General features: G+C 39.8%; 1 protein-coding gene across 2 annotated transcripts in view; it reads left to right on the forward strand.

Moving 5' to 3' along the window:
* Positions 1-16,951, forward strand: part of JAKMIP2 (janus kinase and microtubule interacting protein 2) — a 66,472-nt gene that overhangs the window by 43,682 nt on the left and 5,839 nt on the right. The window contains exons 18-20 of one of the 2 annotated variants that reach the window (XM_058677698.1): positions 1,606-1,809; positions 7,795-7,860; positions 12,084-12,154. In XM_058677698.1, the coding sequence (XP_058533681.1) occupies positions 1,606-1,809; positions 7,795-7,860; positions 12,084-12,134 (321 nt within the window). In that variant the 3' untranslated portion in view covers positions 12,135-12,154. The remainder of the gene's footprint in view (positions 1-1,605; positions 1,810-7,794; positions 7,861-12,083; positions 12,155-16,951) is intronic. The other variant, XM_058677699.1, reaches the window with a different exon arrangement.

Here is a 16,951-nt window from a genome sequence, read left to right on the forward strand (position 1 = left end):
GAGTAAGAGATTCTGAAACCGATATGGAAAAAAAAAGAGTGTGACTTTGTCACTAAATTAGAGAACAAGGAAGGGAGTTTTCCGTTGCCTTCGTACCCCTCTTCCTTCCCTCTATTACCTGCGTATCATAAATTGAAGCAGTGTATTAATGCAGGTCCAAATGCAGAAAAGACCACTGAATACTCATTCAGAAAAACATACTTAATTTAAAAAAATATTCGTTTATTTATTTGAAAGGCAAAGTGACATAGAGAGGGAGCGATCTTCCATCCTCAGATTCACTCCCCAGACAGCCTCAATAATGGCTGGAATTGGGGCCAGGCCAAGAAATCCACCTGAGTCTACGGTGTAGGAACAGGGACCCTATTACTTGAGACATCTTCCAGTGCTTTTCTTAGGTCACTAGCAGAAACCTGGATGAACTGATCCCGGGCAGCTTCAAGCACTATGATGCAATGCCAGCCCCTAAGTTTTGCTTTTGAAAGCTGAGGTCGGCTTAGTCTGGGACAAGAACTAGGAAATACCCTCAAACCAGGGAATGTTCAATCACTTCTGTCAAAGTTACAGAGAATAAGTTTGCAGTTTTGGCAACTATGCCTGAAAGCATATATAAACTTAAAAGTCTGATATGAAAGACAATACACCTTTCACTTAGAAAAGGAAATGTTCAAAGAAAAATATCCTACCCAGAGCAAGTACAAATTTTAGCATATTGAAACAGGCCAATTATGGGACTAAGGTCACTTTTTGATCAACTTTTCTCAATTTTTGTTTCAAGAAAAAATATAGAGACCATAAGACCATCTTCAAGTACAGAGGTTTGTCATGTGGAAAAATGGTAGCATTTGGGGAATAAAATATATCTCCAATTTCAAGCATTTTGATCCAACCTAGACTGTTTATTACTAAAGTGTGGTCATCATGATCAATGTGTTTAATCATCTGAAGTGGAAAAGAAAGGAAATTTAGCTTCAGCAACATTTGAGAATAGAAGGAGTTATAGTTATTATGACCAGGTAAAATTCTGACAATGAAAAGTATGTGAAATAAGCCAGGCACAGAAAGATAAAAATCATGTGTTTTCTCTGATATGTAGAAGCTAATAGACAGTAAAAAAATTGTGTAAATATTACGTTGTTTGGCATTTAGTTATAACTATTGTCCTTATTGGGTTATTCCACTTACACAACAATATCCCTCCTTTCCTCACTTTCTAGTTATTGTCATGAATCCCACATCTTGTGATTTTAATGTCCCAACTTTCAAGAAAAAGGTAGATATGTGTATATGTTAATTTCTATGTATGAAGTGGATGCAGCAACATGTTAAAAAGTGGTGAATTTTAAAAATATAGAAAGAAATGAAAAAGAGCAAATGTCCCTCACTAGAGAAGCTGACTTGCGAGCTGAATGGCTGTTAGGGAATCTCATACAGGGAGAATTTCCAGAAGGGCCATCTGGGTGGAGAAGCCCCAAAATGTCTTTTATTGCTAAGAACATGTAAGACTAAAGTAACATACCCATGCGGACACACTTACACACACCTTCCCATGTGACACGTAAATGCTGAGTTACAAAGTTAGACATCTCTAATTCTATTTGCCAGAGAATCCAGGAACTGGAAGCTACTTTGTACAATGCTCTGCAGCAGGAAACTGTTATCAAGTTTGGTGAGTTATTAAGTGAGAAACAGCAAGAGGAGCTGAGGACGGCAGTGGAAAAGTTACGGCGACAGATGCTGAGGAAGAGCAGAGAGTACGACTGTCAGATTCTCCAGGAGAGGATGGAGCTCTTGCAGCAAGCCCATCAGGTGAGGACTGGGCAGCCAGACCGTGCAGTCAGCCCTACGCCAGGAAGCCTTGGCACAGAGTCCTAACCACACGCTAGTGAGTGCAGTGTGGAGGAGCGCAGGAGATGGAAGTGACTGTCAGAACCTGACAACTGTGGTCACTCACGAGCAGACACAAAATGGTAATGACTCAACCTTGACAAAATGAGCCACTCTTTTTAGAACTACCATGTCATGAAATATTACCTGAATCTCGTGGGTCCCTGTTATTGCGCCTATGCAGGGAAGCTGGACACTCTCCACGGCAGCATAGTGACCCCCTCCTATTCTAGTCCATAACCAAGCCTGACCAAATCTGGAGCAGAAACCAAGAGCCTTTCTGTGCATTCCTCACACAGACAGCAGCATGAACAAAGCCTGGAAGCTGCCATTTATTTACTGTCATTCGCCATGTGCCAGGAACTAAACTAAGGGCTCTACTTACATCTTTTCATTCACGCTTCCTTATGAGCTAAGTAGTCTTATCATCCTGATTCTAGAGATGTCAAAACTGAAGACAGGACACAAGCTGATTTACGCAAGGTGATACATAGTAAACCACAGAGCCAGGATTACAATACCTCAAGACATGTCTATAACTATTGCACTGTACTGTCATGTTCCTACCTTATCTGTGACTTAAAATATTCACCTAGGCCAGCTAAGTTTAAACCAGGTATCCAATATTCATCCCAGCCAAACTTCTTAATCCCAACTCTTCATCCATATCATAGTTTGACAGGTGATTGCTGGGTCCTGGTCAAGAAACATGTTTAGTAGCAATCACAGATTTGAAAGTGTTAAGCTATAGTATTCAGAAGCTATAGCAAACAGTTCATACAAAATCTGCATTTCGTGTGTATAGGTGAGAATCCTATGTACATGAGAGATCTAGATGAGAAGAAAAGGGTTGTTTTGTGACACCAATTAAACCAAATTATGGGAACATGACATTTCACACTAACTCTTCAGCTATAGCCAAGATCTTTGTGAATCTTTCTAGACCAGCAGATTACTCAAATAGCAGAGACTGTTTGACTTCATTTATTCCAGAGATGATAAATACATGTACATTTCTACCAGTGCTGCTTGAGATTCCATCTTAAAAGTTTGAGTTCTAACCAATGAAATAATTTTTATTCTTGAATAATAAGTTCTGATGTTATTACATTACTTCAGTTTTATTCTATAGAGGGTCAAGGGTTTCCTCTGTACAAATTTCTAACAATCAGGAGCATTCATTCAAAAATGGAACCACAGATGTGCTTATTTTTAAGGTGAGCTAATAGTTAACTAAATATATCTGTAAGTAAGACCTTGTCATCCCATTTGAGCCTCTCTTCAACCTGTCATTACTTCAGTCCTGAGCAAGTTGGTTCTGTTTGTTGACCACGTCTGTGGTGATAGGCATCTTACATCTCATAGCCTCAGAGACTTCCACTGAACAAATGATCATTCGAATATGTCTTTTCCAGTTATTCATCTTCCCTTTTAATCAATCTTTGAGTTTCAGAGAATTGTTCCAGAAAGCAATGATCAGCATTTGTTATTTATAGTTATATAGACTAACTTCTAGAGCATACCATTAACTATTTATTATACATTTCTGCCTGAATGTTTCATGATGAGCTCAAATAGGCACGGTTGCCTCTCTTGCCTTTTCCACTTCCTATTGTGAGCAAGAGAATCAGCACATTCCAAATCCCACAGGTTGGAAACATTGAAATCTCTGCCCCTTGCCTCTGAGAATTTTAATATAACACCACGCCCGATTGACATTTCCCCTGAGCTATTTTTGAAGCTGATCCTTTCTGTTCACACCTGTTACCCAGGCGTGTGCATGACCTTTCATTATTGCGTCAGCTTCCATGCACTGCCAGATGTCCTCTGGGATAATCTATCATCTGTGCATTTATTCAGCTAACATTTAAATTAACAATTAAATGTTAGGTACTAGATACTAGGCTAACTGCAGAGTTTTTTTTCATCGACCTGCCCTCACCAACTTTAGGATCTACAGATGAAGACAAAGGAGATTAACACAAAGACAATTCTGACATATCTTGATAAAGGGCATAGAAATACATGCAGGTTCCAAGGCCTAGTTTCACGAAAGACTTCTCACATTTTGTCTTCAGTTCTCCAAGCATCTCACCATGGGTACTTCCCTCTTATCCTGGCAGAACATTCTTACCCAAAAGCTTCATGACCTCCGCTTCTAGCTGAGTCTACTCCTACGCATTTCTCTTCAGGTCCTTCATTAGTGGACTACCATCCCCCAAAACCTGAGTTGAGGCTATACATAGCATACTGTCCTCTCTATTCATGAACAACTTCCCAGTATCCTTTGTACCATGATCTCCTACCTACAGGTCTTATGGTTTTGTTTTTTTTTTTAAGATTTATTATTTGACAGAGTTGCAGAGATGGGGCGGTGGGGAAAGTCAGAGAGACATAGAGAAATCTCCCATCCATTGGTTCACTCCCAAGATGTCTGGAACAATTGGAGCTGTGGCAATCTAACACCAGGAACCAGTAGTTTCTTTTTGGGTCTCCCATGTGGGTGCAGGGGCTCAAAACCTTGGACCATTTTCTGCTTTCCCCAGCACGTTAGCATGGAGTTAGATCAGAAATGGAGTTACCAGGACTTGAACCAGTGCCCACCTGGGATGCTGGTGCCACAGATAGTGGTTTTACCTACTTTGCCTCAGTGCCAGCTATACCTCCAAGCTTTTGTCTCCTCTGCATTAATTCAACTGTACTCCTTTATCCATTCCTAGCTTAGCTCTACCTCTCACAGGATCCTCTCCCTGGTGATCAAGCTGGAACACTGATGAAATATGTGCAGATCACATCACATGGTACACTCATTCAGAACCATGACTAAGGGCCTGCTTTGTATTAGATGCAGGGAAATATAGAGTACATAAAGACATAACGGCGGCTACTCTCATCTGCATTGTAAATGGAAACCCACAAAGCTCTGACACAAATGAACAATGACTGAAACATTTTTCAGAGAATGTCATTAAGGGTCATGCGAAATCATTGATATGTGTGAATCTTGGTGTGTGTGAATTTGGGAGTGGGACTAACTAGCCACTTTGGCCAAATAAGATCCCTCGGAAAATGTCTGAAATACAAAGCAACCACATACATGCCTTGGCAAATCGTACCCTTGAAGATAGGGATAGCAAGAGCCGTGTTATTAGATGGAAAATAAGTTTGGAAAATATGAGGAGCAAAGAAAGGCGCAGCGTGGCAGGGGCACACAGAGCCAGGGGAGGTTTCTAGGAGGTGAAGTTGAGTGGGTTAAGAAAGAGAAAGCTCATGTGAGGCCCTGCAAGAACTTGGATTTTATTCTGAGTACAGTTCAGTTAATCCTGCCTACCCCTCTTGTCTCACACACCCATTTAAGCCCAGGGGACTTCCATGGTCATTTTCCCATTTTAAGACTGGGGTGCTATGCATAGGTCCAGGTTGGACAATGTAAGAAGCAGAAAGACCTGGTACTATCAAACCCCAGTTCTGATAAGGAGTGATGGTTAATTAGTGTGCTTGCTCTCAGAAGGGATGAAAAGGAGCAAATTGAAAGGGTATCTGTTTGGAATCTGACAAAGTTTCCTGTTGAATTTGATGGTAAGGGAATGGGGAAGGTAAGGAACCACGCATATAGCATGATTTGTTTAACAAACATATGTGGGCAGCTTCTTTAAGTTAACCACTGTACTAGGAGATGGGTGATGAATATTATTAATACAAGATGCTTAACATGATTTACCTTTCCTATTTTTCTCATTCCCTCTGTTTACATTTTTCCTTCCCATCTGGAGCTGATTGCATCTGAGATCAGGAGCCAGTTGATGCCTCTTGTTCTGTTTTCTGTCACAACCAACACATTCCTGATAAAGTAAGACAGTGCCTAACACGTATAGACTTGATGGCTTGAATGGATTCTGTGGTCATCTCACATGTCACCTAATCTTGTCAATATAGCATTTGTCTACACATCCAGGAGCCTCACCAAAAAATAACTTGCAAACTCAAGGTAGATGGATTCACAAATTTATTCTTTTGTTTCGGAGCACCGGCAACCCTACGGATATATCTACCTACCCACTATACACATAAAAACACACCATCAGCATTCCAGTGCCACCCCTTCTCCAGTGTTCATTGTTGTATAATTTCAAGCTCAATGTTGATGGTCCTGCTATGACCAAATATACCATCTCCTCCTGTGTAAACCTCAGCCCCTTTGCTTTAGAACAGTTTCTCAGTCTTGGCACACTTGACAATTGGGGGCCAGATAATTGCTTGTTTTTGTTTTTTTTTAAGATTTATTATTATTGGAAAGCCGGATATACAGAGAGGAGGAGAGACAGAGAGGAAGATCTTCCATCCGATGTTTCACTCCCCAAGTGAGCCGCAATGGGCCGGTGCGCGCCAATCCGAAGCCAGGAACGAGGAATCTCTTCCTCCAGGTCTCCCACGCGGGTGCAGGGTCCCAGTGCATTGGGCCGTCCTCGACTGCTTTCCCAGGCCACAAGCAGGGAGCTGGATGGGAAGTGGAGCTGCCGGGATTAGAACTGGCACCCATATGGGATTCCGGTGCGTTCAAGGCGAGGACTTTAGCCGCTAGGCCACTGTGCCTGGCCCAATTGCTTGTTTCTTAATAGGGTGAGGAAGAGCTTCCCTGTGCCTTGTGGGATGTTCAGTAGCGTCCCTGGCATCTTCCCATTAGTTGCTTGCAGAACATAGCCACTGTTGGGACAATAAGGAATCAGGTAGTGGTGATGACTGTACTACTCTGTGACTATGCTAAAACTGATTCATACACTTCAAATAAACAAATATATTCTTTTTAAAAAAAGTTCAGATATTACCAAATGCCTTTTGGGTGGGAAGAAGACAAAGTCATCCTCCATTTGAGAACCACTATTTTGGGGGAAATGAATTGCAATTTTTAAGTTCAAATATCATATATCCTAGTTTCCCTTTTTTCTTCCCACTTTGCATTATAAAAACCTCTATTTCTATATTATCACCCCATTTGGCTTCCCAGGTTTCCTTCTTAGATTCCAGTTCTCTATTTTCCTACTGTTCCCAGTGCAAGTATCAAATAATAAGCCTGCATGGCACAATCTCTTGCATGATCAGAAAGAAACTTTTAGACTGTCCAAAGAAATGTGAAAGGAATTTTCTTCCTAATAAATATTGATCTATGTAATGTTGACTTCAAATTTGCACTATTTCAGTGAGTGGGATTTCATTGCCCAGTTAACAGGTAAGTCCAATGACAGCTCTGGAGGCCTTGCTAACCATAGGGTTACTACTCCTGTGTTTGCTGTAGGCTAGGGTTCATTTCCCCCCCGAGTTTAGCAGTTCCTTCCTGGAAATTTTTTGTTGAAGTATTATCCCTGTTTTGTTTTATAAGAATTGGACCAGGTGTCATTGTGAAGAAGTTCCATCCTGGAACAGGGTTTAAAGAAGGTGGAAGAGAAAGGCTAGCAAAAGACAAATAGAATCATTTACTTTTCCATGAGTCAACTTTGGCCATTTTTACTTTGGTAGTAAATAATGACTATCTCAATCCAAGTGATACACCACAAAGCATGTTTTTTTTACTCTTCTTACTCACTAAGAAAAAACTGTGGTACACCTGATTGGTGTTAGTGTGGAGGGGTGTTTATGTCATAAGAGGAAGGGGTCTGCACAGATAAGGCCAGTGGAGATGGAGAGCAAGTAATTTTGGAAATACAGCCAATGTCAATGTCAATGACTTTCTATAACAAGCATGGGTAAATTTTGAAAATAAAACAACCATCTGAATATGGAAAAATAAACATGGAATCTTTCTAGCTTCATGTACTAAAGTTAATGTTTCATGAACTTTTTTTTAGTTTGGTAAACGATTTTTCTATACTAATAATCAGCTACTAATTATTTTCTTTATTGTTTCTTCAGCGAATCCGAGACTTAGAAGATAAAACAGACATCCAGAAAAGACAAATAAAGGACTTGGAAGAAAAGGTACGGGTTCAGTGTAACATCTGGGTTTATTTTTTTAATGTGTTTAATCAGAAGGTCCTGTTGGTTTCACTCACTGTTTCTGTTCTTTCCTCTCCGTGATGGATAATTGTACAGGCAGGTGTAGCTATCATCCGCGTAGCCCTCAGTCTCAGACTGAGCCCGGGGTTCCAGAAAAGGTTCTACCATCTCTTTCCTGGCCTGGACATTTTTGCCTTTTGTGTTGATTCTTCTCTGTATTTTTTTCTGCAGTTCTACCTTCTTCACTTTTCTGGCTCCTCCTGAGTTTTAATGTACTACTTCATTATTTATTCAAAAATATTTTTTAAAAGATTTTATTATTATTGGAAAGCCAGGATATACAGAGAGGAGGAGAGACAGAGAGGAAGATCTTCCATCCAATGTTTCACTCCCCAAGTGAGCCGCAATGGGCTGATGTGCGCCAATCCGATGCAGGGAACCAGGAACCTCCTCCGGGTCTCCTATGCGGGTGCAGGGTCCCAAAGCCCTGGGCTGTCCCTGACCGCTTTCCCAGGCCACAAGCAGGGAGCTGGATGGGAAGTGGAGCTGCCGGGACTAGAACCGGCGCCCACATGGAATCCCAGGGCGTTCAAGGCGAGGACTTTAGCCACTAGGCCACTGTGCCGGGCCCTCAAAAATATTTTTGTGCCTTCATTTTTTTCATCTTTCCCATTATTATTCTCTAAGTACCTTTTTATTTTTGTGCCACAGTTTACCTCCCTTAGGGTGGCACATGGTGACTCTGTGGTCCTGTCACTTCCTCAGTGACGTGAAGGAGACACTGTGACTCCCAAGTCAACCAGTGTGTGTTTCAGGTGTTGGAGGATCAGGGAGGTGAAGTGCAGTGGCTTTTCAAAGAGTAATTGGAAGTGTAGAGGTGGTGAGAGAGAGGAGACGGGCTCAGGCAGAGGTGCTGAGCAGGCTTAGTGAGCTGAGTAGTCTGGCCCAATGAAAACACTTTCCTGCCCAAGATGCCAGGAGGCGTCCTGCTGAGGAACACAACACAAATGGCAAAGAAGTCTGCCCTGCTCTCCCAGTCAGATTGACTCAGGGCAACTACTTGAATCCTTTAACTGAAAAAGGGAGTAGCTGCTTTGTAGCATCTTCCCTGGCCACACAAGGAGTAAACAGGAAACTGTCTACCACTCCAGAGACAACGGTTAGAATTTGGTTCAGTTTTTCTTGTATGAGAGGTCAGAGGCAATTGGTAGGGTCTGGACCCCAGAGTCTTATGCAGGTTGGATATTTCAGACATTTGTTTAAACTTAAATTTGTCTTGACAATAAGATGCTGGACTCTGCCATTGTCTGTGCCTGCAATGATGGAGTTATGACTGTTTACAAGGAACTTTAGTATTGTAATAATATGGGAAAAACCAGTGGGAATGGGAAGAGAATTGGTGAGGGGATAAGGGAAATCCCAAAGTCTATGGAACTGTATCATAAAATAATAATACTTTTTAAAAAGGAAAAATAGATTAGAAAAAACTTGAATAAGTGATGTCCCCCCTCTTTTGTCTAAACCATTTTGATAAAGTAGGAATAATAATACTTACCCTCTCCCCGTCTCATGGGTTCTGTGAGACATAACTGAGCTCACTTATGTGACAATTAGGAAACACAAAGACAATGTAAGTCAAATCAAGTAGTCTTATTTTAAAAAAAATTCCAACCTTAAATTTAAAATGTGAATTTCCCTCCTGCAAGACTGAGTGAGGCCGAGGTGAAATGTGATAAACTGAGGACAGAGTCTAGTTGCTTAGTGTTTGGCAGGAAGGCCGACAGGTAGCAGAGATTGTTCTCAGCTTCCCTGATTGTTGGAATAAGGATGTGCCTGCTGTCTTCCATCTCCTTCGCTTTAGCATGCCTCCCTCCCAGCCACTCTTCCAGCAAATTCACAAGCTCCACTCGGCTGACTTAAGGAGGAAGTCACAGTTAAGGCCATTTGCCTATAACATGTTATGATACTACTCTTTTCCAACTTTATTGAGGTTAAAAAAAAGAGAGAGAAAGAAAAAAACTTAAAATATTTAGTGAATATTACCACCTTAGTTATTGGCTAACTAAATCTCATGGAAATTTTGCTAAAAATGACTAGCATTATATTTACTGTCAAAATCCTCATGAGCTTTTTTCACAATTCTTCTGCTCAATACATATTTTAAGTTTGAATTTCCTAAATATTTATGATTATGGAATAACATACTTAATAGAAGATCATGATTTTTATTTATAAAAGTTACATGTTCTACATGTGGCAGTAAACTAAACCACCTCAAAAACAATCCAGTTGATTAGAAATTTCAATAAACAATGAGGTTAAAAAGCACCTCTGTTCACTTGACCTCAGTTCTATTTGTCCTGCAGACTGAGGAATGGAGAGTGTCTCTTTTTGATTATGTTTGCTTTGTTTATGGACCCTGGAATTACTAACTGCGTAGTTATTGTACTTATCATCAATTGTCCCTCCTACATGAATTTTGATAGATACGAATTAGTTTTACAAAGAAAAAAAGTAAGAATGCTAAAGGTCACTTATGTCAGAGATGCTTTTCATTCTTTGCCTGGAGAATTTGAGCAGTTACTTGGGGGACATCCAATATCCATTGTTTGTTGCTCATTACCATGCACACAGCACACATTAGGTAAACATGTTGAAACAAACAAACAAAATAGTTCCAATTGTACATAGCAGTTCACCACACCCAAAGCATTGCCACTGCAATCGTCTCATTTAATGCCAATAACTATTCCATGAGAAGGAAACAGCAGACGCTATGAGCCCCTTTTATGCAGATAATAAAACAGTGAGTCAGTTAGATTAGACAGTCTGAACAAGAAGAAACAACCAATCTTCATAAAATCAAGCTCAGAAATTAGGATGTCTTACTACCAATCTGTTCACCAACCTGCAGGGACCAAGAATCTCTGTACAACCTTCACACATAGAGAGGTAGCTCTGATGTCTGGCCTTCTTATGGGAACAGTGGGAAGCCTTCCATTCCTCTCCTCTTTAACTTCTCCTACCACAGGTGTAAATCCAGGGAATAAAAGAAAACACACACACACACACACACACACACACAAAGCCAGAGTCTGTTTTTCAGAATAGTGGATTAGTCACCAATCCATAGCTGTTAGCACCACATTTACAACACTTTTATAGAATTTAGCCATCATGAAGCAAGAACCGTGTAAGCAGTGGTATTAAATGTGTGCTGCATGGCAATGGCATTCATGACCCCTATTAAAAGATAGTATGTCCAACACATGTTACTAAATGTCGTAATCAAGCCAGAGACTCACTGATTCTGTAAAAGTACATCACCAAAGAAATTAATCAATACTTTAAGAAAGTGTCTTGCCCTGTGACTTTTTGTAATTAGTCGGTTATAGACCAGTGCTAAATAAACATGTCCTTGTACATCCTGTTAGCTGATTTCTAAAGTGATTTTTCTGATGAAAAAGGACAATTCAGAACCCATTTCATTTCCATGAGTCAAGTAAGGGGACGTCTGGATTAGCAGCATGGCAGCTGCAAGATCAAACCTTCATTGTCTGATGTGGTCATTGGAGTAGAATATTTCATACCAGGAAGATAATCACACATTGTCACTAAACCTGGGTATAACTGATTTCTATTAATTACTGGTATTATCCCATTTCCCTCTTAGAAGTGCTCAACGGGGATAATTCTTCATGTGTTTATCTCCTATATTATTGCTCTCTCATCTCTGCTTTAGTCCTAAAACCTACCATATTAACCAACAATGATATCATTGCATGATTACACATATGCTCTGGTCATGCTTTACGTTTTACAATACCATATCATACAAGAAACATAGAAATAATAATAGATGACGAAACAGGACTCAAGGAATTTCTAATCCTTACTGTGCCATGAACTGGTGTGAAGTTAAACTATCAGTTTTGTACTCTGTGCCTACATTTTTCATCTATAAAATTGGGTGCTTAGATCAGTTATCTGTAATAACCAATCATAATTCTAAAATGTAAAACTAACGTTAGTTGAACGTAGCATTGCTTTATGAGTAATCAGAGAAATGGAAGGTGTGGATTGTTGAAACAAAAAGGAGGGTGGTTAATGTGTAAGTGAAAAGTTGTCGGACACTGAGGTTTTGTACTGCCTGAATGGTGCTGCAAAATTCAGGTGCACATAATCTTCTTCTTTTTCTTCTGCAGTTTCTGTTTCTATTCTTGTTCTTCTCTCTTGCCTTTATTCTATGGCCTTGATGTCAAGGTGCCTCTTAAAGGTAAGATTCCATTTAATTCCCCAAAATGTGACTCTAGCAAGTATTTGATAAAACTAAATATGGCACATAGTTACTCTGTCATATTTGTTGAAAAAATAAACACCTTTGGTTTGGATTGATTCGATGTCATAAATTGGCAGTCATGCCAGTTCACTTGAGTGATTAGTAAAGATAGTTTTAAGAATTATGAATTATGTTCAACTTGCTGTTTCACTTTGAAAAGTCACTGTGTCTGTGGGTCTTAGTTTTCTCGTTTTAATCTTTCATTTCACAGAAAGAGTTGGTTCTGTATATGCAAAGTGGAGAATCATGACTGTGTCTTTAGTGTTGATTCCAGTTTGAAAATTTGATTCTGTGACTATAATGACTGCTGCTTTTTCAACCCTTTTTTCCCAGAATAATGACAACTGCTTTTTCAACCTCTCTTCCCAGTCTCTCTTCATTAGAATTCAGAAAAGCAGATTGCTTAAGTGAAACTGGATCTTATTTTCAAATAAGTTGCTTTTCAATGTCAGTTTGACACACACAAAAGTGGTTTTATTACTAAGCCCATGTCTCATGAATACATACATAAATAATGCTATCCAGGGATCCCGGTGCTCACAAATACAGATTCTAAGGCCTCACCTCAGACACAATAAATCACTGGGGATAAAGGCGAGACCCCAGGGAAGAAGTGGAGAGCAGTGATTGGTAGCTATTAACAAGCATGTCAGGTTACTCTGATGTACAACCAGGTATGAAAACACCAAATCTCAGTATCATTGTGAGAAGCAAGAAAGGGCTACCTACTATTGTAAATCCATTTATCATGGCCCTTGCCACCAGCTTTATGCTATTAAGTTATATCAGGCAGAGATCTTTACTTGGACCTGTTATTTTTTGACGTTGTCTTTGGCAAGTTGAAAAAATGAAAGAGATTCTCTCTCTCTCTCTCTCTCTCTCTCTCTCTCTCTCTCTCTCTCTCTTTCCCTCCCTCCCTCCCTCCCTCCCTCTCTTTCTCTCTCTCTCTCCATGGGTATCAACTCTGGTACCGGGATATGGACCATACTGGTGATGCTTTAGTGTGACCTGCAAGAGTTAATCAGGTATTCCTGGGAGCTCTATCTCTTATCATAACCAATTCTCTGACTTTAGTCCTTCTTCTAAAGGATCTTTATTTTGCAAACTAAAAGTGTCTTTTGTCTGTGCCAAGGGAGGTAGCCTTGCATCACACTAAAAAAAAATTGAGGAAGAATTAAAGAAGTAATGTAGGAGGAAAGGAAAGTTTCTAGAAAGGGATCAAACTAGCCAGAACAACAGAAGACAAGCAGTGCCTGTTCCGCCCATCACAACAGATAAACAGAATAAATAAGGTTGAGTGAGAGATGACTGAACATGGAAGGTTTAGGGAAGAAAAAAAACCTTATGAAACAGAGTTATAATCAATAATACCTAAATAACTATTATGTGCTAAGAGCTCTTCTAAGCATGAAGTACAGTAACCTTCACAAAACCACCTATGAGGTGGGTATTCGTTTTGTTCCTCTTTTGTATGAAACTGCCCCATGTGACTTTCCCAAGACCATAAACTACACCTAGCGGGACTGGAATGGGCCCCCTCCACTGCAACAGCCTCACTCCAGAGTCCTCTTTGAGCCACCACACTGGCTCATCAGTAACATAAGAACCATCACATACAAGGAAGCAGGGCCATCTTCCATTTCTATTGTTTGTTTAACTACTGGGTTTTAAATTCAATGTCCTCAGCACCATACCTTTTCCCATTTTATGTTACTCCTTGAAGGTAGCACAAGATTTTGTTTGTTTTTCCTCCAAAACACCACCTAAGAAACATTTAATAATTATCTGTTGAATGAAAGACTATAATGATAATAAATAACATAACAAGTTAGCTTTACAATGAATCTGGGCAGTGTAGGATACATATAGGAAAATCAGTAGTTTAGATTATAAAGATTGGAGGTCAAATATGCTTGCAAGTTGAAATCCTGACCTCTTTTGACTATTTTCCTCGTTGTTAAAAAGCTCATTTGATCTATCAGATTGTTTTCTGGTCCATAAAATGTAAGTTACTTATATAGAAAGTTGTGTTGAAAATTAAATGAGGTTATGTATGTGTAAGACTTACCACACTGTATGGAAATAGTTCAATAATTAAGGCTAGCAGGTATTATTATAAAAAGATTTCTGGAACATGTACTAAGTTTGAAAATATTTAAGTTCAAAATTTTAATGTATTGTATCGCCAAATTGTTATAATTGCCTAAATTCCAAAAAGTAGTTGATTTTCATCTCCTGTTTCTGAGTAATAATCTGAATTTAAACCATGTAAGAGGGGCCAGCACATTGGCTAGACTAGCTAATCCTCCACTTCAATGTGCTGATACCCTATGTGGGCTCCGGTTCATATCACAACTGCTTTACTTCCAATCCAATTCTCTGCTTGGGAAACTAGTGGAGGATGGCCCACAGCCTTGGTACCCTGCACCTCCCTGGGGGACTCAGGAGAAGTTCCTAGCTACTGGCTTCAGATCTGCTTGGCTCTAGCCATTGCAGCCATTTGGGAAGCAAACCAGAGGATAGATCTTTCTCTCTGCCTCTCCTCCTCTCTGCCTCTCCTCTTCTCTATAAATCTCCTTTCCAATAAAAATAAATGAATCTTAAAACAATAATAATAATATAAGACACAAAATGTTACTGAAAACAGATTAATCGCACTTCTAGCTCTAAGGTAGGCAAGAGAGTTATAGAAAGAAGGAGGGAAGAAAGGCCTTGACATGTTCTTGGGTAGTAAAAGAATTCTGCAAATAATCATGAAGATTTTTTTGTGTGCTAAAGTAATGGTTTATATTCTTCTCATAAACACAAGATGTTATTACTTACTACTGTACTTAAATATTATGTAAAGATACCTTCCTTAAAATGGAATGACTCATTTTCTTTTAGCAATTACCTAAGTCATTATCATCAGTGGTGATATGGAAACTACCAAAAGCTTACCAGAAGGCCTTCTGACTGCACTCAGTGCTTGCTGATTAAATAACTCAGGTGCAGGGCTTATAGTGGGACTTCACCTCAACCTGGGGAACTCAGATAGTGCTAGGAAATGTCATCTGATCATGCATTCTCTTTATCCCAAGGGGATAATGTACTGCTGTGTTAGTTGGGATTCTCCAAAGAGGTAGAAGGAATAGGAGGTAGATGGATGGATGGACAGGAAGGTAGATAGATAGACAAATAGATGCTCAGATATAACTGAGCTTTTTGCAGGGAGCTGGATTGGAAGTGAAGCAGCCATGATTAGAACCAGATTCAGGTGGGATACTGGAGAGACAGGAAGATCTTCCGTCTGAGGATTCACTTGGTCACATTGGCCAGAGCAGAGCCAATCCAAAGCCAGGAGCCTGGAGTCTCTTCTGGGTCTCCCATGCAGGTGCAGGGACCCTCGACTGCTTTCCCAGGCCACAAGAAGGGAGCTAGATGGGAAGCGGGGCCACTTTGCATGCAAATCAAGTATTTTAGTCACTAGGCTTCCTTACCAGGCACAGCTCCATATTTTTACTTCCTGTCAAGTATCTTGAAGAATATTAAAAGCATACAACAATGCATTGTTTCAAAGCCAAAAGAAACCCATAAAATGGTTTTTTTATAAAGTTATCATTTACAAATGATCTGTTAAAATGTGCAAAGGTTTGCTTTCTGTTTTATTTGCATTGTTCAGTCTCCTGTCCCATCTATTATTGGATGAAATCTGAGGAAAATAAATGGCCACATGGCCACTTAGTATTATTTGTTGTACAAAACAGGAAAATTTTGGCCTTTGTATTTTATCTTAGTAAAGAAAATGTATAAGATGACTCATTATATTCCAGTAAGTCATTCCTCTACTTAAGTAGTATATCCAGGAAATTTTATCCAGTCACATTAAAATTATTCCCTATCTCACAAATTGGACATTGTTATATCATAGAGTTGTGTTTATGTTTTATCTGTCTTTGTAATGTTCCATAAATACTAAGTGCTGAATAAATGTTAAAATGATAGAGGAAGTGAAGGGCAGATAGATGAATAGTCAGGTGGATAAGAGATAATAAAATCATCTTTTTGAAATGTTAGATCTGGTCTGTGCATAACATAGCAATATAATACCAAAATAACATATCTGTTTTGGTTCCTATGAATACATTAATTGGAAACCAACTTAAAGAGTCCATTAAGGAACTAAAGAATACCGAAGTACATAGGTTTTCCCACTCCTTCCTAGCTAAACAGCCTACTACCTGGACTCACGACTTCCCCGAAGAACACTATTCTAACCCTTTATCTTCACAGCAGTTAGAGTGAGCTTTTCAAACACCAAATATTATTTTTTTGTCCCTTCCTAGGAAAATATCACCATCAGAATCAAGTCCCCATTCCTTAACACGGCCAGCAAAGCTCCGGGTGGCCCGACCACAATTTCTCTGGCCTCATATGGTTCCACTTTCCATACGGAAACACACTCTCTCCTGTCCACCACAAAGGAAAGCCTACCATCTAGTGCACAGAAAACGTTCCCCTCCTACTTTACCTAGAAGGGATCCGCTCACATCCTTCAGGTCTCCATTGACTTGTCATTCCCTCAGTGGCAGACTTCCTCAGCTTTCCTCCTGGCTTGAAATTTGGCACCTGTGGATATTTCCATAATTTATTCATTCATTCTCTCTCTCTCTCTCTCTCTGAAAATAACCTTAATAAAGGCACTGACCAGATGTGTTTTGCTCACTTTTGTCCTAGATTCCCAGGCAGTGTCTA

The sequence above is a fragment of the Ochotona princeps genome, chromosome 19 (assembly GCF_030435755.1).
Source record: "Ochotona princeps isolate mOchPri1 chromosome 19, mOchPri1.hap1, whole genome shotgun sequence".
Classification (NCBI taxonomy): domain Eukaryota; kingdom Metazoa; phylum Chordata; class Mammalia; order Lagomorpha; family Ochotonidae; genus Ochotona; species Ochotona princeps.